At 48.4% G+C, this 21,624-nt stretch overlaps 1 protein-coding gene across 5 annotated transcripts in view; it reads left to right on the top strand.

Moving 5' to 3' along the window:
• Positions 1 to 21,624, top strand: part of NFRKB (nuclear factor related to kappaB binding protein) — a 34,748-nt gene that overhangs the window by 113 nt on the left and 13,011 nt on the right. For 2 of the 5 annotated variants that reach the window (XM_036861151.1, XM_036861155.1), the window contains exons 2-15: positions 1,049 to 1,203; positions 2,371 to 2,526; positions 4,536 to 4,737; positions 10,461 to 10,588; positions 11,223 to 11,397; positions 11,899 to 12,000; positions 12,752 to 12,825; positions 13,647 to 13,731; positions 14,097 to 14,277; positions 14,855 to 14,963; positions 15,166 to 15,292; positions 15,541 to 15,606; positions 18,809 to 18,888; positions 18,995 to 19,041. In XM_036861151.1, the coding sequence (XP_036717046.1) occupies positions 2,392 to 2,526; positions 4,536 to 4,737; positions 10,461 to 10,588; positions 11,223 to 11,397; positions 11,899 to 12,000; positions 12,752 to 12,825; positions 13,647 to 13,731; positions 14,097 to 14,277; positions 14,855 to 14,963; positions 15,166 to 15,292; positions 15,541 to 15,606; positions 18,809 to 18,888; positions 18,995 to 19,041 (1,511 nt within the window). In that variant the 5' untranslated portion in view covers positions 1,049 to 1,203; positions 2,371 to 2,391. Of the gene's footprint in view, positions 1 to 1,042; positions 1,204 to 2,370; positions 2,527 to 4,535; positions 4,738 to 10,460; positions 10,589 to 11,222; positions 11,398 to 11,898; positions 12,001 to 12,751; positions 12,826 to 13,646; positions 13,732 to 14,096; positions 14,278 to 14,854; positions 14,964 to 15,165; positions 15,293 to 15,540; positions 15,607 to 18,808; positions 18,889 to 18,994; positions 19,042 to 21,624 lie in introns of all 5 variants that reach the window. The other 3 variants (XM_036861152.1, XM_036861153.1, XM_036861154.1) reach the window with 3 other exon arrangements.

The following is a 21,624-nucleotide window of genomic DNA, read 5'->3' on the forward strand; positions in this document are numbered from 1 at the left end:
GGCGGGCCGGGGCGGCGAAAGGGTTAAAGTGCTGCCGGGGAGCGGAGGGAGGGAGCGAGCGAGTGTCTGGGTCTCCGAGGGTCGCTGTCCCTGTGGGCACGGGACAGGGGAGCGGGCGTGTCGGGAGGCGGGCGGCCCGGGTGGGTGGGGGTTCGAGTTAGGCACGGTGTGGGGGGAGGGGCCGTGGGCGCGGAGGTGCCTGTTAGCGGGGCGGGACCCGGGCCTCGGGCTTGTGAGAGGCCGGCTAGGGAGGGGTTTGCAGTTTGGAGCCGGCGGTTGCTCCGGAAGGAGTCTGGGGTTTGGCTTCTGAGTTGAGGAGGGTCCAGGAGGGAAGGTTATCCCAGGTGCAGAGGAAGGGCCATTGGGAGAGGCCTTCCCGGTCTAGTAAAGATGGGCCTCTTTGGTCTAGGACGCCGCAAGACTTAGAAGTCCTTGGCTTCCGGTTTTCAACCCTTTGGAAGCTGCCTGCTTTTTTGTATTTTGAGATCCTCTTCAGAATAGTAGCAGGGCACAGGTTGCCACTCGAATAGATTAAATTTAGCTACACGTTCACTAATTGAACTTAATTGAAGTGAAACTAATTGAAGAAACTAGCTTCACTAATTGAAGTGAAGCTAATTGAAGAAACTTGTGAGCAAGTTGTGAAACAGGTGATCCTCCTGAGAGTCAGGTAAAACACTGGCTTTGTAGCTGTTACCCTCTTCTGTGCCAGTTCTGGCTTATAAGAGGACTTTATTCTGAGCATCAGGTTGCATCTACACTTCTTTTCTTTTTAAAAGTTTTGTTAAATGCAAATGCCATGTGCTTTCTTACCTGCAGTCAGTTATTTAGGCAGCCGGGGTGTTCAGGATGCGGTAGTTCATCATGTGCTGAAGGGCGATGGGACACAGTTGCTTGGCGACCACGCAGCTGCTTTGAACACTAATCTTTCCACTGTACCTTTACGTAGATATGACATCTCTTCCAGATAACTTGAAATAATTAGTGCAAATGTGCTTATTTTAGCAGTAGTATTACAAGTCTACTCTTTATCATTTGAGAGTTTCAGGATGAGAAGTCATTACATGTCTACGTGAAGTTACATAAATGCATCCACCTGGAGGTTATTCATTGCAGGATTCCAGGATTGGAAATAACAGTAGAGAGGACCGGGTCCAGCTCTCCTTCATCTTATATAGATAAGGAAATTGACAAGCCTGTGAGGTAAGATTTGCCCGAAGTCACTGAGATGAGGCTAGGAGTTCGGTGTTTTAACTGTTAAATCTGTTGTGTTTTTGTTTTTTTTTCCCCTCCTTTCTATTTGGTAGAAATCAGAGAGAGAGAATGGTTTTAGCAAATGTTTGTGGAGTGGTTGAGTTCAGCCTCCCTGTGGGCCTGTTAACTGTGGCTTCAGCTGTGCACCTGATTCCAGCCATCAGCCTTATGAGATGCTCTCTGAAAAAGTTTTCCTGTGTACTTTTCTAAAGGTAGCCAGCAGTGTTCAGTTATTACAGGAAGGAGAAAAATAGCATTTCGTCTACATGGTTATAAGTATCAGCTGGACCAACTAAAGTGCGTTGGCCGCTGACTTTGCTGGCTGTCCTGGTCAGGTGCTTGGATCCTCCAGAGTTTATGCGGACTGATAAAGTCATATTAAGATGCTTGCTTTTCCTGATTTAAACTGAGAGTTTATCCAGGAGGTATTGTATGTAGTGTTAAGAACATGGGTTTGCAGTCATGCAGGCTTGAGTTTCAGTCCTACTTCTGGGGTTGGGCAAGTTGTTTATCTGTTTTGATCCTAGGTTTTAGTATCTGTAGAATAGATGTAATAACCCTATCTTGCACACTTATAAGAATTAAATCAGGTGTATGAAAGGCCTGGCACTTAACAGGCCCTCATTAAATAACTTAGTGTTACTGTCTGAATTGTACTACTCTGTGGATTTTCAGTGAAATTTCTTTTGTGAAGGAACAACAAAGAATTACTTGCTAAAAAAAAAAAATTAAATAAATTACATTAGAGTGAGAGATTATTGGCCTGGGAAGTCTAAATTATGGGCTGTGATCTAGTTATTTAATCTTTGAGTCTCGTTGTACTCCTGTGTAAAATGAAGGTGTAAGAAATTCTATAAATTGGGGAGTCATTGTAGAAGTATTCTGAGTAATGAGAGACGTACTAGCTAAGATCTGAAAGTCAGATGAGGATGCAGTGGTGGAAGGGAGGGAGAAGAGCTGTCTAGCTGTCGTTAGGGTGTATGGATAAGGTAGAAGAATAGATTTGAGATTGAATGTTTCCTGGGCCAGAATATTTTGTGAAAGAGCATTAGTATCAACAGATCCCTGGGACTTCTGCCTTTCTGTCTCGGGGTCTGACTGCATTTATTTGTCTAGGTTACCTGTGGAACATAAGCAATGGATTCCTTGGACCATATGCTGACGGATCCCTTGGAGCTGGGCCCGTGTGGAGATGGCCACGGCACGCGGATCATGGAGGACTGCCTCCTGGGGGGCACTAGGGTTAGTCTGCCCGAGGACCTTCTGGAGGATGTGAGTAGTGACAGCGGCACCATCTTTTCCTTTCTAGCACTTCCTCTCAGCCTTTTCCACACTCTGCAAGTTTTCAGTCTTTTGTGCTCCCTTCTTTCTGATTTTCTACATTGCAACCAGAGTGATCTTTTTTTTTTAAAGTTTAAGTCTGTTTAATAGTCTGATTAAGGAAGAAAGTATAAGCTACATTCTGCATGTTTAATAACACGTAACTCGATAATGACATACGCCATATTTTGACAAGATAATTTTCAGCGGTTAGCAAAAGTTTTATATTTAAGGGCAGAATTGTGTATATCTTTACATTAGAATGTTTACCCATGTTGTGAATCATGAAACAAAACACAAACATATTATCTCTGTCCATAAGGTGACCAACTTGCTAGTCAGTTAATAGTACCTTCCCTGGGATAGCACTAATAGTGTGCTTTTGACCACTTTTCACAGGCAGTCGTCATGATTATTATGGTGGCATTTATTTAGTGCTTATTATGTGCAAGGCACTAGGTTTGCTGAAACGTGTTTATCATCTTGTTTATTTTGCCATAGTTCAAACATATGGACAGGCGTAGAGTATCATATGGCGAACATCTGTGCATCATTCAGTTTTGGGAGATAATTTCATTTAGCCATATTTGGTTCAGATTTTTCTTTCGTAGTATGTCAAAAATTGTAGATAAAATTAAAGCCACCGTTTTGCCCTTATTCCCTCTCCTGCCCGAGGTAACAGGTACTGAACTTGGTGTATGTCTTTCCCATTCATGTTTTCTTTGCATGCTCTTTCAAGTAAACCTCTTCATGTCCTTCATTCAGTCAGCAAACACTTGTTTTATTGAAGTACTTACTTTATGCCAGACACTGAGATGCCAGGAGTAAAGTGGTATGCAGAAATAGATTTGCAGGGGGAGATCTCGGACAGGGAGCCAGAGGAGCTTTGGTGCCTGCTTGCTGAGACGCCTGGCAGGTGGTTGGTTTCTGGGTTCTCTCCTGCTTAAACCCTTCAGTGGCTCCCCATTGTCCTTAGGATAAAGTCACAAGCACTTAACGTGCTTATAGGTCCCTTGCTCCTCTCTCTGCTGTCTGCTGCTTCCCTTTCCCTCCCTGTTGTTGAGCTAGCCAGACGTTGCCTGAACTCTTTTTTTGTTTTTTATTTCATTTATTTATTTTTTAAAATATTTATTTATTTATTTGGCTGCATCGGGTCTTAGTGGTGGCACGCAGGACCTTTGTTTCAGCGTGCAGGCTTTTCTGTTGTATTGCACGGGCTCTAGAACGGGTAGGCTTAGTAGTTGCAGCACGTGGGCTTAGTTGTCTTGTAGCACGTGGGATCTTAGTTCCCCGACCAGGGATTGAACTTGAGCCCCGGCACTGAAGTCCTAACCACTGGACCATCAGGGAATTCCCAACAGATCTCTCAAGTTTTTGTTTTTTTTTTGTTTTTTTTTTAAAGTTTATTTATTTGTTTATTTTATTTTTGGCTGCGTTGGGTGTTTGTTGCTGCGCGCGGGCTTTCTCTAGCTGTGGCGAGCGGGGGCTGCTCTTCGTTACGGTGCGTGGGCTTCTCATTGCGGTGGCTTCTCTTGTTGCGGAGCATGGACTCTAGGCACGCGGGCTTCAGTAGTTGCGGCACGTGGGCTCAGTAGTTGTGGCATGCGGGCTTAGCTGCTCTGCAGCATGTGGGATCTTCCCGGACCAGGGCTCGAACCCGTGTCCCCTGCATTGGCAGGTGGATTCCTAAGCACTGCGCCACCAGGGGAGCCCTGATCTCTCAAGTTTTGAGAATTGAGTAAAGATCAGTGGAATTTTAGTTTGTTTAAAAAACGTAAAAACTTGGATGACGGTGATTTTTGCACACTTTGTGATTGTACTTAATGCCACTGAACCATAAACACAAAAATGGACAAAATGGTGGATTTTATGTTATGCATGTTACCCACTTATGCACAAAAAACTTAAAAACTTCATTTTTTTCTTGCTCACTTTCCTCCTGCTTTTCCTGATTCTCCCAGCCCGAGATCTTCTTTGACGTAGTCAGCTTCTCAACGTGGCGGGAAGTACTGAGCGACTCGCAGCGTGAGCACCTCCAGCAGTTTCTGCCGCGCTTTCCGGAGGACGGTATCGACCAGCAGGATGAGCTCGTCCTCGCCCTGTTCAGTGGGGAGAACTTCCGCTTTGGAAACCCTCTGCACATCGCCCAGAAGCTTTTCCGAGGTGTGTAGCTCAGCGTTCTTGTTCTGAGAGGAGTGGAGGGTGGGAACACACCCACTTCTGTGCGTACTCCTTTCTTCGTTTTATTCTATTTTTATGTGTAGACACTGACTCCAAGTGCTTTCATGCAACACTTTGCTGCCTAGGCCGTTCTTTTTTTTTTTTGTCTTTTTTTTAATAAAAATTTTTAACTTACATAGGAAACACATAAATCATAATTGTATTGCTCATTGATGTGTTATATGAACTCAGCTGGGTAACCGCCACCCAGATCAAGAAGTAAAACATTATTAGCGTCTTAGAGGCACCCTTTATGACTAGTCTTCAAAAATTATTAAAAACAGTTTACCATTTGGTTTATCCCATGGATGTGTGTGTGTGTGATGCACAGACACATTTTTTTCTGCAGAAAACCTGACACTTTACCACCAAGCACTTCAGCGTGTGTGTATCTCTTAGCAAAGACATCCTTCCACATAATCACAGTCTTAAATTCACACCCAAGAAACTTTACATTGAACAAGTGATAGCGTAGAATATCCCATATTCAGATTTTCTCAGTTGTTCCCAATGTCCTTTATAGTTGGCTTTTAAATCCAGGATCCACTCAAGATTCATGTGTTGTGTTTGGATCTTCTGTCTCTCAGCTCCCTGAATCTAAGGCCCTCTGCCTTTTTTCCCTTGTCTTTGAAAATACACTTGTGAAGAGCCCAGGACACTTGAATTGTAAAATGTCTTGCTTTCTGGGGAGTTGTCGTCTTGCTTCCTCATAATTCGTTTTGGGTTAAACATTTTGCCCAGAAAGGAGGTGGGAAATGTCATTTCTTTCTCATCCCTCCACTCAGGGGATATGTGAAGTCAGTCTTGCATTGTTGGTAGGGAGGCTTTCGATCACTTGGCTCTGTGGTATCTGCCAGAGCTACTAACTGTAAGGGCACCTTTTTTCCCCTATAATTAAGAAGCAATCTGTAGGGTGATATTTAGGGTGATATTTAGGGACCATGTGATAATCTTATTTTCCAAAAGCATTTGTTTTACCCAGCGGTTTTAGCATCCACTGACCCTTGCCTGAACCGGTCATTACCTTGGGGATTCCAGAATGGTTTGGGGCCACTCTTCAGTCACAGTTTGCTTTCTGTCCAGTGGAGAGGAGCAGAGGATGCTTCTTCCCTTCCCGCTTTCTGGGGTGACTTTGCATTGGCTGGAGGCCCTGAAAGACAGCACATCTTGAATTTGTGAAACTGGACAGCTTGACAGCTGTAAAAAGACTGGAGGGAATAAGCTTATCATTTCAAACTGTATTATCTTAAGGTTTAAACTGAGCATTCCCTCCTTTGGTGGATCATTAAGGAGGATTTCCCTTCTGGTTGGCCAGTGTTTTTATGTCACTGAAGCCAGGGTCTCAGGTGGGATAAGCTGGTAGGCCTGGTTGGTAGTAGAGGCCGTATCAGGGACTGTCTGTAACGTTGGCACGTTTCCCTCCAAAACAATGTGATGGTCAGGTAAGGATGCAAACAAGGAATGCAAGGCAGGAGTTCTGCGATGTCTGGTGTCATGTTTCAGGTCCCTTGGTGTTGCAGACAGTTGCGTTACCATGGTTATTGTGGTTATGCGTCTTGACTGAGCTGGCATTGCTTTCGGTGTGCTTTTACTTTTGCTTATCTTGTTCTGTTTTAAAAACTCACCTTTTCCATAAGTTCCAAGTGCTTGTCGAGCTCCCTTGCCTTCTGTTTCCTACAGGAAAGGGTCGTCGTCATGAGCTCCAGCTTCCCACTTCCAGCCTCCCCCCAGCACACTGTAGTCGTTTCCCTCCTGACCTACTTTTACTTGTCTCGGAGGAAGGATTTTTTCGTCTGTTTAAGGTTAACTTCTGCTCTTGATCCTCTCATGTTTTACGTCCTCCGGGACCTCGTTTCTCAGTGAACCGTTCTACCACGTGTATTTACTCCACTCCTTCTTTTTCAGCCTGTAGATGTGGTCGAGGGTCTCACACTAAAAAAGTCCTTAACCATCTGTCCCCTTCGTTGTCCTCTGTCATTTTCCCTTTTCTCGGAGCTTCCTGAAAGGCATCCATAGCTGCCGTCCCCTGGTGGCTGTTCCCTATGCCTGCCAACACCTTAGACTTTCTAAATTTTAAATTTCAAACCTACAGAAAAGTTGCAAGAATTTATAATTGACACCCGCATACTCCTTACCAAGTTCACCAACTATGAATATTTTGCCACATTGTTTTCTTGTCATTATTGTACTTATTACCACTATTTTTATTTTTGCTGAACCACTTGAGAGTATTGCAGACCTAAGACTCCTAATTTTTCAGCGCTCATCTTTGAAGAGCAAGAACATTCTCTTAGGTAACCAGAAATGATCGAATTCAGAAATTAGAAAATACTGTATTTAATTTAAATTCTGTACTTAAGTTCTGTATTTCAGTATAAAATTTAACACCGACGTGTTGTTATCTAACGTGTGGTCCAAATTCCTATTTTGCTAGTTGTTCCAGTGCTTGCTTTTTCCTCTGCTCCATTTCTTTTCAGTGAATGTGTAATTTGCAAACCAGCATATGGCTCTTCTGTTCTCTCCTTAACCCGTCTGTAGCGTTTGATGCCTTGACCTCCGTTGTGAGACTCCCCCGCTTTGCAGCTGTGGCCCTCCCCGCCCCGGCTTCCTCCGGTGCCTCAGACGCCCTCCCCGCACCCCTCTCTCTGCTGAGCCCTCATCCGCTCGCTCTTCCTGCCTCTGCTCCTGCCATTAGGCCCCCTCTCCCTCCCCGCCTGCCTGCTCTCACCCACCAGCTCTTCTCCGGGGGCTCTCGCCGGGGCTGCTCCAGCCACCATCTCCACACAGCCACCAGCGTGAGCATCTCAGAACTTTGCTTTTCAGAGTGTTTACCAATTGCCTTCACTTGGAATAAAATTCACAGCCTACCAGGCTCTGTTGCCCCTGGTTTACCAACTTCCCCTGGTGCTGCATTCTCTTTTGCTGCTGCTCTCTGGCCCAGTGCCGCCAATAGAAATGTTACGTGAGTTCAATTAAAAAATTTCCAGTACCCACATTAAGAATAGTAAAAGCAGTTTAATTTTCATAATATATTTTCTTTAAGTTGATGTACTCGAAATGTTATTCATTTATTTTTAAAAATAAATTTATGTATTTAATTTATTTATTTTTGGCTGCATTGGGTCTTCATTGCTGCACACGGGCTCTCTCTGGTTGTGGTGAGCAGGGGCTACTCTTCGTTGCGGTGCACGGGCTTCTCATTGTGATGGCTTCTCTTGTTGCGGAGCATGGGCTCTAGGCACGTGGGCTCAGTAGTCGTGGCTCATGGGCTCTAGTGCGCAGGCTCAGTAGTTGTGGTGCACGGGCTTAGTTGCTCCATGGCATGTGGGATCTTCCTGGACCAGGGCTTGAACCCATGTCCCCTGCACTGGCAGGCGGATTCTTAACCACTGCGCCACCAGGAAGTCCCTCGAAATGTTATTTTAATAGAGCATTTGACTATCTTGGTGGGGGAAACTAAAGACTGAAGGAAGGTGACTTTGGAGAAGTACAGAGGCAAAGAAGTAGAACTTTCATCCAATTTGAATTCTTGCCTCTTTTCTTGAAGGTCAAATTCCCTATCTCCCTGCAACAGGCAGCATAACGCGGTGGCTAGGAGCGGCTCTGGAGCTGGACTGCCCGGGTTCAGACCTAATTTCCCCTTTTATTAGCTGTGTAACCTTGCGCAAGTTATTTAATTTCTCCATGCTTCAGGCTCTTCAGTAAAATGAGGATGCAGTAGTACTTCTTTGTGGGGTGGTTGTGAAGAGGAAGTGAGTTAATATATGCAAGGCCCTCCTTATGTGGTGACAGTTCCGTGTCAGGTCCTGTTCTAAGTGTTTGCTGTTTTTCGTTACCTTGGAATATCATTAAAGTGGTTGGAATTTAAAAAATAAAAAAAGAAACACCGTGTACTTCAGTGCCTCATTTTAGCCTTCTGAGGTTAGCGTCTCCATGTTTCCCCTTAGTTCACTTCGTAGCAACCTACTCAAATCTAATATTCCAAAACGGACCTCTCTCATCGCGGCTCCCGCAATGGTACGAGTTGCTCGTGTCCGGTGATCTAGGTACCATGTTCCCCTTCCTGCCCCAGCATCCAAACTAACAGCAGGTCTAATCTTTCTCCCTCGAAATATATCTGAAGTCTCTCTACTGCCATTCACATAACCACTACTCACTGATCAGCTAATATGTGCCAGACATTCTTCAAGGTTCTGGAGATACAGTCATGACCTTACATTCTAATAGGGGAAAACAAGATAATAGACAAGCAGGTGTTTGTTGGTGTCACGCAGGAAGGGTAATGGGTCTGGAAGTGACGGGAGGGAGCTGGTTCAGAGCTGGTGGTTGGGCAGGGCTTCTCTGTGGAGGTGCGTTCGGACAGAGACTCAGTGAAGGTACGACGAGCAAGCCGTGAAGTACTGGGTGTTAGTAGGAAGCCTTGCAGGCAGAGGGGACTTTAAGGACAAAGCCTTTGCGAAAAGGCAGAGGGGACTTTAAGGACAACGGCTTTGCGAAAAGTACGGTACTTCAGGAAACAGCGTGGGCCGCGGTGGAGTGAGCAAAAGAGAGGCTGTTGGAGGATGAGGCCGAGATACACGGGACCCACAAGGAAGGACCCTGCAGGCCTCCTGGCGCCTTGGCTCTACCCTGGGTATGGGGGCAGAGGTCCGACCAGGCCACTGTCGTCCCTCTCCTAGATCACTGCAGTGGTTTTCTTCTTTCTCTTTTGCTCTCGGCCGTGTTATTCTCCTGCTTTAAACCCTTCAGCTGATTTCCACTACACTCAGGATAAAGTCCAGACTGTGCTGTGGTTTCTGTGTGGTGTGACGTCTGCCCAGTTTCACAGGTCATCTCGGCCCCTCCTCGGCTAAGCCCTCTGCTTTCTTCACACCAACATTTCTTCAGGGGTTGGAGTGGGCACATTGTTCCTTGCTTCAGGGCCTGCCTTAGCACATGCTGTTCCTTCTGCCTTTTCCCTATTTTTATTTTAAAAATTCCTACTTACTTAATTTTCCTCCCAATTTTTCGTTTTGAAAATTTTTTTTTAATTTATGGCTGTGTTGGGTCTTCGTTTCTGTGCGAGGGCTTTCTCTAGTTGTGGCAAGCGGGGGGCACTCTTCATCGCAGTGCGCGGGCTTTTCACTGTCGCGGCCTCTCTTGTTGCGGAGCACAGGCTCCAGATGCGCAGGCTCAATAATTGTGGCTCATGGGCCCAGTTGCTCCGTGGCATGTGGGATCTTCCCAGACCAGGGCTCGAACCCGTGTCCCCTGCATTGGCAGGCAGATTCTCAACGACTGCGCCACCAAGGAAGCCCTGAAATTTTTTAAACATACAGAAAAGTTGAAAACTAATAACGTATGATGCACATCCGTAAAACTTACCTATGTTTATCAGTTGTTAACGTCTTCCCACAGTTGCTCTGATCGGGTCTCATTTTATGTCGCCTTCCTTAGGGGCTCCTTTCCTGGTGTCACTCTTCTCGCTCTCTTCGGTTGTTTTAGGTTGGTTTCCTGGCAGCACGTCAGAGAGTCGAGTACTGGCTTACGTGCTTTCTGTCTCTCCCCCTGGACCGTAGGCTCCCCTTTCCCCACGCTATCCTCCCGTCGGTGCAGAGCTGGCCGCCTCCCCCGCCCTCGCTGATGGGTGGCTGACAGATACGCGTGGCTGTGCCTCTTCTTTGCAGACGGACACTTCAACCCCGAGGTGGTCAAGTACAGGCAGCTGTGCTTCCGGTCGCAGTACAAACGCTACCTCAGCTCCCAGCAGCAGTACTTCCACCGGCTGCTGAAGCAGATCCTGGCCTCGCGGAGTGTAAGTGCCCCTGGGAGCTGCGTGGGACTCACACCTGGTGACCCAAAGGGGTGGATCAGGGGCAAGAACAAAAGATACCACTGAGGAAGGAAGCTGCCCATCCAGCCCCGACACGACCAGGTGCATCCTTTCTTCTTATGATACGTTTTAAGATGTATCCTGATTTCAGATACGTTAGAACAGGAACAGAAGAAGGATACATCTTAAAATTGATGAAATATTGTAGCTTCTGTATTTACCCAGAAAAAGAGGTAGCTTTCAGATCCATGGTGGGTCGTGCAGGAGAACCAGCTTGCCCTCAAGTTCACGTTTGGATGCCTGATGGGTGCCAGGCTCAGCGGCTCTGGGCCTGGACCAGCCTTGGGATGCCTTGGGGCAGAGTAGTTCTGGCGCTTAGTGGTCCCGTAAGCTGCGGTACGGAGATACTTCGGTGTCGGGTGTGAGGATTCACCCTCGATGGAGCAGCGCAGCGCTCAGATTGGGGATCTTCCGTCATAATCAGCACAGGCCCCTTTGATTTGGAAGGCGGGAACCGAGCTTGCTAACAAAGAAGAGAAGAACGTGTAGACTCGGGGAGTGTGGCAGGACGAGCTGTGGCTGAGGCCGTGCCCCCATCCCATCCGATCTCTCCCAGGACCTGCTGGAGATGGCCCGGCGGAGCGGTCCCGCCCTCCCCTCCCGGCAGAAGCGCCCCTCACCGTCCCGCACCCCCGAGGAGCGGGAGTGGCGCACCCAGCAGCGCTACTTGAAGGTCCTGCGGGAGGTGAAGGAGGAGTGTGGGGACTCGGCCCTGTCGTCGGACGAGGAGGGTATGTGTCCTCCGTGCCCCGCACCGTCTGTATCTCATCGGTCCACACCTGCAGCTGCTTGTCTGGTTGGAGGCCGTGGTAGCCATTTCCCCGCCAGGAGGCCGTCCCTGTGGTTTGTCTGGGCGCGTGGTGACGCTCAGAGCCGTTGGGTGGCTGTGACTGCACACCTCGCCGCCCTTGGCGCTCAGGCGCACGCGGGGCCCTCCCAGAAGGCGCGCTGGTCCAGTCGGCTGCTCGAGAGAACCACTCTCCCGGCAGGAGAGTAATAGTGACTGTGACCTCTGCAGTGTGACCCGCCACTGTTGAAGTCTGTCCTCCCGGAAGAGCCTTTGCACTGACTCAAGTGCCGCAGTCCGTCTGGGGAAGGGTCAGGAAGGAATGGTGGAGCCTGGCCTCCCTCTTGTTGGCTTAGCCTTCTTGAGCCCAAGGAGCCACTTACCCAGTCTCCCCTGCTGGAGTCCACAGGCAGGTTGGATTTACAAGAAAACTTTTCTTTTGCAGATCTCAGCTCGTGGCTCCCGAGCTCTCCAGCACGCTCTCCTAGCCCTGCGGTGCCCCTCAGGGTGGTGCCCACGCTTTCCACCACGGACATGAAGACTGCAGGTGAGTGGGGCTCTGGGCGTGGGTCTGAGGACTGCCTCGGGGTGGGAGACTGGCTTCTGCCTGCCTGGAAAGCAGAGCGGTGTTCCTTAGAATGAGGAGACTTGGGGAAGGTTTTGTGTAGCTCCACTTTTCCGCAGGTAGGTAGGCCAGCTGGCCTTCTGTCCTTTGTTTTGAAAATTTCTCTTAGGAGCTGATCAGCTGGCATTTTGGCCTCAAGAAAGCAGAATCTTAAAATAACAATATCGGGACTTCCCTGGCGGTCCAGTGGTTAAGACTCCATGCTTCCACTGCAGGAGGCTCGGGTTCGGTCCCTGATTGGGGAACTAAGATGCTGCCTGGCGCAGCCAAAAAACAAACAAAAACAACAACCAAAAAAACCCCCAAAATAATACTAAGGGATAATTCAATAATAGAACAAAAGGGGTAACCAGAGCCACAGCAGTGTCTTGGCATGTCTGTGAAATTAGAGACTATTTTTAGTTGGGATAGGAGTCAAAGAAGAATGTTAAGAAACTTCTAGGTGTTCTAGGAGCAGCTGAGTACCGAGGTCGTTGTTATTGACGAGTGTACAGAAAAGCTGCAGAGTAGAGCCTGTGACTGTTTCAAGGTTGTTGATGCTTGTAGTACACAGGTCAGAAGGGAAACGCAGAAAGTATCTCACTTTCCAGTATTACAAGTGACCAGAAAGATGTGAATTTGAGCGTTGTGGAAGTGAATGACCGTCCATGTGGTTTGGTTCCTTTTCTCTCAGATAAAGTAGAACTGGGGGACAGTGACCTGAAGATAATGCTAAAGAAGCACCATGAGAAGCGGAAACACCAACCAGTAAGATTGGAGGGGGTGGTCAGTAGGTTTTCAGTCTGATTCCCCGGATCAGCTATCCTGGGATGATACAGGCAGTCACTACGTTATTAGTCCCTTCTCCTTATCCTTGTTAGGGGACAGGAGCAGCATGGGAGGCCCAGTAACACTAAAGATGTGCGGAGAAGACAGATGCTTTGACTTTATAAGGCACGCTTACCGCCGTGTCTGATCCAGTCTTTAGGACGACACTGCTGTGTGAATCCTTTCGTCCGTTTAGCAGGGCTTGGAGAGCCCAGGGAGCTTGTGTGACGCCCGACGGCCAGTAAGTGGCAGAGCCAAGCGTCAGAGCCTGTGCTTTTCCCACGTTTTACGTTTCTGTTCCTCCGCTCCACCAAGTCGAGGTAACGCTGAGCCAGAGATCATGGTGGAGGAAGGAAAGGCAGTTCATCAGGGCAGAGTGGTGAGATGGGAAGAGTCTCATGCTGGGGTTAGAACTGAGTTCTGTCTCTGTCTTTTCCACTTACTATGATGTTGGGCAAATCCCTTAACTTCTCTGAATCCCGTTTTCAGTCTTTGTAAAATACTACTTAACAAGACTGAAGAGCATATAAGATAAGGAATGCAAAAGAGCTCTATAAACTAAATGCCACACATGAAGGGTTGGAACTCGGTTCTCCCCTGCCCCATTATGAAGAGCAATAGTTTTTACCTCTGTACGTTTTAAATTCAACACAAGTACCTCAAGTACACGTAACCTCCAGTTTTATCTGTAAATTGGGAAAATCAACAGTTTTAGCTCCTCTTTTGGACCTCCATAACAAATCTCTGAATATCACGTCTAGGATCACCCAGACCTTTTGACGGGGGACCTGACTCTCAGTGACATCATGACTCGAGTAAATGCCGGCAGGAAGGGCTCTCTAGCAGGTAAGGGACGTCCTCTGCAGGTGGCCATCGGCTGTGCTGTTAGATTACACAGGCCTCTCTACGTATTGCAAAAGAAAAGGAAACCACAGCATCCTTCTTGCTGATAGCCTTTATATCGTTACTGCTGCTTATGGATTTGTAGGTGGAGAGTGAATATAAAATCAGTACAACAGATCATTGACTCTTTAAAGCACTCACTGAGTTTGGTTTAAAAAAAAAACCAAAATGAAACTATATGTCTTATTACTGAGACTTTTCTTTGTTTTTCTGGTGGGCCTTGGGAAAATAATATACTCCTGATAAGACTCCTCATTTCCTGATGTAGAAAATGCAGTTCTATGACTTGAGTTGCTTTTTTTCCCCAGCACTATATGACTTGGCTGTCCTTAAAAAAAAGGTTAAGGAAAAAGAGGAAAGGAAGAAGAAGAAAATAAAAATGATCAAATCAGAGGCAGAGGATCTGGCGGAACCCCTAAGCGGTACTGAAGGGCTCCCACCCCTCTCACAGGCACCGTCTCCACTGGCCATACCCGCTATCAAGGAGGAGTAAGTGAGCAGCGGGGGTCGTGGCTCAGGGCTGTCCCCAGAGCTGGTGCTTCTTGAGAGCCCTAGGTCCCAGGGGTCCTGCTGGGGAACGTGTATGGTGTGGGCTTTCACTGAGCTTTTTTATGACGGCTAGGAGGCTTGGAGGACCTAAAGCAACCTAGGCATGTGTTCTTGGTCTTTTTGGTGGTTTTTTTTTTTTTTTTTTAATTTATTTATTTTTGGCTGCGTTGGGTCTTCGTTGTTGCACACGGGCTTTCTCTAGTTGCAGCGAGCAGGGGCTACTCTTCATTGCGGTGCACGGGCTTCTCATTGCAGTGGCTTCTCTTGTTGCGGAGCACGGGCTCTAGGTGCGCAGGCTTCAGTAGTTGTGGCGTATGGGCTCAGTAGTTGTGGCTTGCGGGCTCTAGAGCGCAGGCTCAGTAGCTGTGGTGCTCGGGCTTAGTTGCTCCACAGCATGTGGGATCTTCCGGGACCAGGGCTTGAACCCGTGTCCCCTGCATTGGCAGGCGGATTCTTAACCACTGCGCCACCAGGGAAGCCCTTTTTGGTGGTTCTTATATTTTTCTTCCCTCATTAGGCCTCTCGAAGACCTCAAGCCTTGCCTTGGAATCAATGAAATATCTTCCAGCTTCTTCTCTCTTCTCTTGGAGATCTTGTTGCTGGAGGGGCAGGCTAGCCTTCCTATGGTAAGAGTTTTGGAAAAGCCAAGTGTGTAGCAGTTTCATATTGTAGAAATCTTCAGCTCTGGGTTCCCCGCAAAGCTCCATAGCTGACTTGCTTTGTGACTTGAGCAGACTGGACAGACATAGCCAGTTCGTTCTGGCACAGCCTTGAAATCGCTGGCGTGGAATAGAAATCTAACCGGATTCTGCCTTTACTCTCCCTCAGCTGGAGGAGCGAGTTTTGGACTGGCAGTCGTCTCCAGCCAGCTCCCTCAATAGCTGGTTCTCTGCGGCCCCCAACTGGGCAGAGTTGGTGTTACCAGCCCTGCAGTATCTTGCTGGAGAAAGCCGTGGTAAGGTACTTTGTTCTGTAGGGCCCAGTATTCACCCTGCTTTGTCTAATTCTCATAGTAGACTGCAGCTTTACTGCTTACATCTGTTGTGGCTTTGCATGCTGCGATGCCATGCCTTGGAGGTCTCTGCTGTCCTGATAACACCATTAACATACAGAAGTTATCTCGGAGCTCACGGGTGTCAGTTATTCTGAGTTTAGCAATCTCTCTGACCTGTGTAGCTTGTTCACGGGATCCATTTCTTGCAGCTGTACCTTCCAGCTTCTCTCCATTTGTTGGCTTCAAAGAGAAAACCCAGCAGTGGAAGTTGCTTGGTGAGTAACGCACGTCACCTGCCTGTCACAGTAGGTTCTCTTTCTCTCGTTTTCTCCCCTGAGCTTCTTGTGCCTTGCAGTCAGTGTGTGCCAGGAGGATGTTGAAGAAGGCAACATTAAACCTTATTCTGCTCAGTAAAAGAGTCCTTCAAGAAGTTCTCAGGGTCTGAGTTCACCCCCGTTGGGATTTGGCTGAGGTGACATTGCCCTTCAATTCCGATGCACTCTGGGGCTGGCTGAATTGAAATCTGTGGGTTTTTTTTTTTTTACAATAGCACCTACGTTTATGTCAACCGTATCTATGGTTTTAGGTTAATTTGTAGTAATATAATTGTTTTTCTTTCCTAAAATGGGTTTTGCTATTGAGGATAATGTGTCGGGCAGCCCTCAGTAAGCTATTTCTAAAGAACAGTTTCTTTTTCTTATAAATTTGTGAAGTCCCACTTACTGTGTAAGTTGTAGTAACATGTACCTGAAATAACTTGGTGATGAGAGGAAGATTCAGTGTTGATTTTCTGTGGAAATGGACAAACCTTTCTCCACTCTGTCCAGTGGTCTATGACGAGAAACATGGAGAGAAGGTTGTGAAAGTAGTGGCTGCGTTCATTGCTTACAGTGTGGATTAACCTTCTAGGTGTCACGCACTGTTAGGTGCCGGGGGTGTAATGGTTTGTGAGGGAGGCAGCGTGCTCCCCTCGTGGAGTTTGTTTGGGGAACAAGTACTCATTCGAATGAAATGATAAACTTAGCCATTCTGTAAGGGGAAAGTCCTGGTAGGGGTGGGCGTTTGTAATGAGGCACTGGTGTGGCATGCGTGTGGCGTCCGGGAGGGCCTTCCTGGGGAAGGTCGTTTGAGCAGCAGTCTTAACAACGACTGGGGATGAGCCAGGCAGGCGGAGGGGAGCCGTGTGGGTCAGTGACGCAGGGACGTTCCAGCGGAGGTCACACAGGCCTGTGCAGAGAGGATGTTGCACCTGGGTAATGGATGGATGAATTTGAGAGCTGTAGGTGGTAGAAGCCGGGGGACGTGGTTGTGGATTGGGTGTGGCGAGTGAAGGAGGAGGGCAGTCAGGTGTCACTCCTGCTAGATTTGCACCTGGCGGATGGGGGTCCGCCATCGACGTAGGCAGCTGGGGAGGACGTCCAAGCCTGGGTGAGGGTGAGGCGCGCGAGTGTAGCTGTGCACATGCTGCCTTGAGCTGCCTTTGGGGTGTTGAAGTGGACACGTTAAGTAGGCAGTGGGTTTAGAGTCCAGACCCACAGTCAGGGTGGAAAGCTGTGGGCACATGTGCAGTAAGTGCAGTCAAAGGCATGGGGAGAATGAGGAGGAAAGAGGGCCTGGGACTAAGCCTTGATAAGCTCCGAGGTGGCGGAGGCTGAGCGGGGACACGGGAGAGGCCGTGACCGCAGAGTCAGGAGGACGCTGTGAGGTCCGAGAGTCAGCAGGTGGGGAGTGCTCGTTAACCTTCGTTGTTCCTAAGGTTCAGGAAGGTCAAGCCTGGATTTGTGGACATGGAAGAAGTGATGACTCCCTTGGAGGAGTGATTCCTTAGTGGGGCGACGCCGGTGGCGGGCAGAGGAGAGCCGAGGCCGCTCGTGAGGCTGGCTGCAGCTCTTCCCGCCTGTCCGGCTGGTGGCGGGGAGTCGGCCGGGGGAGGCTGCCCTAATAGGACCAGGTAGTAAGTGTCTCAGGCCTGCGGGCCAGATGCTTTCCGCTGCGGCGACTCAGCTCTGCCCTGTGCACAGCAGCCGGAGACAGGGTGTAAACAAACGGCCACAAAGCTTCATTTCCAGAAGCGGTTTGCTGACCTTCACGTACACCGCAGAGGTCTGCACGTGCTACCAATCAGGCCCCCTTTCCTGCAGGCAGGAAAACGTTTCCCAGTCCCCCTGGTTAAAGGGACAGTGAGCGTGGACAGCGCTTTCTAGAGGTTTGGCGGCGGAGGGGAGCAGAAGAGGCGGGGCTCGTGGCCAGGAGAGGACTTAAGTGTCGGTGGAGAGGGACAGCAGAGAAGGGGACACCTGTCATAGGGTGGATTCCCGGCGGGGAGGGGCCGGCCTCAGCTGGCGGGAGGCAGCACATCCGTGCGGGGGGAGGAGGAGCCGCGGGGAGGTTGAGGGGGTGGGTCTGTGGCCTTCCTGTGGGAGGCGGGAGGCCTGCGGTGCGCGGGGAAGGGCGGTGGAGAAGGGCGGGGCAGCCGCTGTCCAGCGGGCAGGGAGGCCGGCCAGCGCGGGGCTCGCGGGCAGGCTGAGGGCCGGTGACGGGGGCTGTCCGCTCCTTCACGGAGGCGTTCCCTGCCTGTCTCCGGGCCTTGTCGCCGGCAGCCGGCAGCTGCCCCAGTGGAGGGTGTGGCTGGTTTAGGACGCGAGCTTTGCTCGACGGAAGTGATGCAGAGACGGAAGAGAGAGGTGTTAGGTATTGCTGTGTTGCTCGGCGTGCCGTTGAAGTGACGGGCGTGGGCCCTCAGCCGAGTCGGGGGAGTGTGAAGGGAGGGGCTGGGGGGGCAGGAAAGTGGGGTGTCTGGACCAGCAGTGCTGTGGAGTCCAGGTAACGTTTTGGAGGGCGAGGGTAGACGGCGGAGAGGGGAGGGGAGGCCGCTGCGGCCAGAGAGCGGGATGCGGGGTTAGTTGAAGGTTCCCAGTCCTGGCCGTGCGCTGCCGCCAGTTGGGAAGCTTTTTAAAAATGCTGGTACCTGGGCCTTACCCCCAGGGGTTCTGATTAATTGGCTGAGTGGGGCCCGAGCCTTGGCATTTTTAAAAGTTTCCAAGTGATTCTTAGGCGTAGCCAGGGTTGAGAAACTGGATTAGGCATTTTGAAGAGTCCCGTTTTGGGGAATGACAAGGTCCAGTTGTGACAGTGGGAGTGAGAGGCTGGAGTGGGGGGAGGGGGCCAGTGAGGTCACGCGACTGAGGAGTTCGGGGGCTGCTGGGCCCTCCGTACGGGTGTCCATGCGGACCCTTCACGGTAATCCAGCAGGGTAAGTGTTTGATCCCTTCCAGCTAATTTCAAGTTAATTTCTGCGAGCGGTGTCAGACAGGGGTCCAGTTTCACTCTGCCTGTGGATGTCCAGGCAGAGGGGTGTTCTGTGTACAGGACCATCGCTACAGGTCCAGGTGTAGATACAGCAAGTAAGGAGGAAGTGGCATCCTTAGGTCATATGCTTAGATCATGTTATTATTTTTTGCCTTTTTGTTCTAATAGGCCAGTCCCAAGATAATGAAAAGGAATTAGCTGCACTCTTCCAGCTGTGGCTGGAAACTAAAGACCAGGCCTTCTGTAAGGTATGGTTGTTGAGAACTATCAGCTCTCTCGTGTTGGGCTTCCAGAACCCTGAGTTAGCCAAAATCCTTCAGTCCATTTACCTGTTCCTGCTTTCCTTTTCTCCAGCAAGAAAATGAAGACAGCTCAGACGCCACAACGCCTGTGCCTCGGGTGTGAGTATAGTACCCTAACGGAGGGTGGTGCCCCAAGAAAGCATCATCTAAGTGCTGCCCTGGTTGTGCTGACACATCCGTGTATGTTAGAGCCAGAGTGGGCTTGAGATGCCGGATCCACTGGTCCTCGTCGGCCTCAGCCTCCCTAAGGCGCAGCACGCTCCCAGCAGTGGAAGTGTTTCCCCGTGAGTCTCTGAGGAGGTGGGACCCACCTGTAGGTGCATGCTCTTCCCCGGTCCCCCCTTCGGTTCCCGCTGGAGAATGGGTCATCCAGCCCATCTTCCTCATGTTACCCACAAAGAAATGGAGGTGTGAGGGAGAGTGACAGGACCCAGGCTGGGATTTAGGTCTCGACCTCGTCCTGAGCCTTTGTATCATCTCATGTGACTGTTTCCAGTCTGTCGTGGTCCCTTTTCCCCCCAGCTTTGTGGAGATATAATTGACAAAGCATTGTGTAAGTTTAAGGTGTACGGCGTGTTGATTTTATTTATATATATATATAAACACACACACACACATATGTACATATATATATAGTGAAGTGATTACCACAGTAAGGGTAGTTAACCCATCTGTCACCTTACATAATTACCAGTTCTTTTTTTGTAGTGAGAACATTTAAGATCTTTCTTAGCAACATTCAAGTATATGATGCAGTACTGTTGACTGTAGTCACCATGCTGTTTGTTAGATCCATAGAACTTTCTATAACTTTAACCAGTGTCTCCCCATTTCCCCCATCCCCTGGTAACTACCATTCCTGGCTCTGTTTCTGTGAGTTACGCTTCTTTTAGGTTCCACATGTGAGATCATACAGTGTTTGTCTTTCACTGACTTATTTCACTAAGCATAATACCCTCTAGATCCATCCATGTTGTGACAAATGGCAGAATTTCCTACTTTCTTTAATGACTGAATAACATTCCACTGTGTGTGTGTGTATACACACACATTTTCTTTATCCATTCATCCATTGATGGACACTTATCTATCACAGTTGTTTCCATGTCTTGGCTATTATAAATTATGCAGTGAACATGGGGGTACAGATATCTCTTTGAGATAGTGGTTTCATTTCCTTCGGAAATATTCCCAGAAGTAAGATTGCTGGATCATGTGGTAGTTCTGTTTTCAGTTTTCTGAGGAACGTCCATACTGCTTTCCATAATGGCTGCACCAGTTTGCATTCCCACCATAGTGCACAAGGGTTTCCTTTTCTCTGCATCCTCGCCAACACTTATTTCTTGTCCTTCTGGTAATAGGTACTCTAACGGATGTGAAGTGATATTTCATTGTGGTTTTGATTTGTATTTCCTTGATGATTAGTGATGTTGAGCACCTTTTCGAGTACCTGTTAGTCATTCGTGTATCTTTAGAAAAATGTCTGTTCAGGTCCTTTGCCTGTTTTTTAATTGGATTATTTGGGTATTTTGCTTTTGAGTTGTAGGAGTTCCTTAAATATTTTGGATATTAACCTCTTACACATGTATGATTTGCAAATATTTTCTGCCGTTCTGTAGGTTGCCTTTTCATTTTGTTGATGGTTTTCTTTGTATAGAAGCTTTTTTTTTTTTTAATAAATTTATTTATTTTATTTTTGGCTGCGTTGGGTCTTCATTGCTGTGCACGGGCTTTCTCTAGTTGCGGTGAGCGGGGGCTACTCTTTGTTGCAGTGTGCAGGCTTCTCATTGCAGTGGCTTCTCTTGTTGCGGAGCACGGGCTCTAGGCACGCGGGCTTCAGTAGTTGTGGCACACGGGCTCAGTGTTGTGGCTCGTGGGCTCTAGAGCGCAGGCTCAGTAGTTGTGGCGCACGGGCTTAGCTGCCCCGAGGCATGTGGGATCTTCCCGGACCAGGGCTTGAATCCGTGTCCCCTGCATTGGCAGGTGAATTCTTAACCACTGTGCCACCAGGGAAGGCCCCTGTACAGCAGCTTTTCTTTGAGGTAGTCCTACTTGTTTATTATTGCTTTTGTCGCTTGTGCTTTTGGTGTCATCTCCAAAAAATCATTGCCAAGATCATTGTGCAGGAGCTTCTTCCCTATATTTTCTTCCAGGAGTTTTAGTTTCAGGTGTTACGTTGAAGTCTAATCCATTTCAAGTTAATTTTTGTGAATGGTTTAAGGTAGCGGTCCAGTTCCATTCTTTTGCTTGTGGTTGTCCAGTTTTCCCAGCATCGTTTATTGAAGAGGCTGTTCTTTCCCCATTGAGTATTCTTGGCTCCATTTGCCGAGTATTAGTTGAGCATATATGCAGTGGTTTATTTCTTGGCTCTCAATTCTGTCCCACTGGTTTATGTGTCGATTTTTATGAGAGTACCATATTTTGATTACTGTAACTTTGTAACATAGTTTGAAATCAGCAAGTGTGATGTTTCCAGCTTTGTTCTTTCTCAGGATTGCTTTGGCTGTTTGGGGTCTTTTGTGGTTCCATACACATTTTAGGATTGTTTTCTTCTATTTCTGTGAAAAATGTTGTTGGAATTTTCATAGGGACTTCATTAATCTATCGATAACTTTGGGTGATATGGGCATTTTAACAGTATTCTTCCAGTCCTTGAACATAGAGTATCTTTCTTTTTACCGG

This window comes from Balaenoptera musculus, chromosome 8 (assembly GCF_009873245.2).
Source record: "Balaenoptera musculus isolate JJ_BM4_2016_0621 chromosome 8, mBalMus1.pri.v3, whole genome shotgun sequence".
NCBI lineage: Eukaryota > Metazoa > Chordata > Mammalia > Artiodactyla > Balaenopteridae > Balaenoptera > Balaenoptera musculus.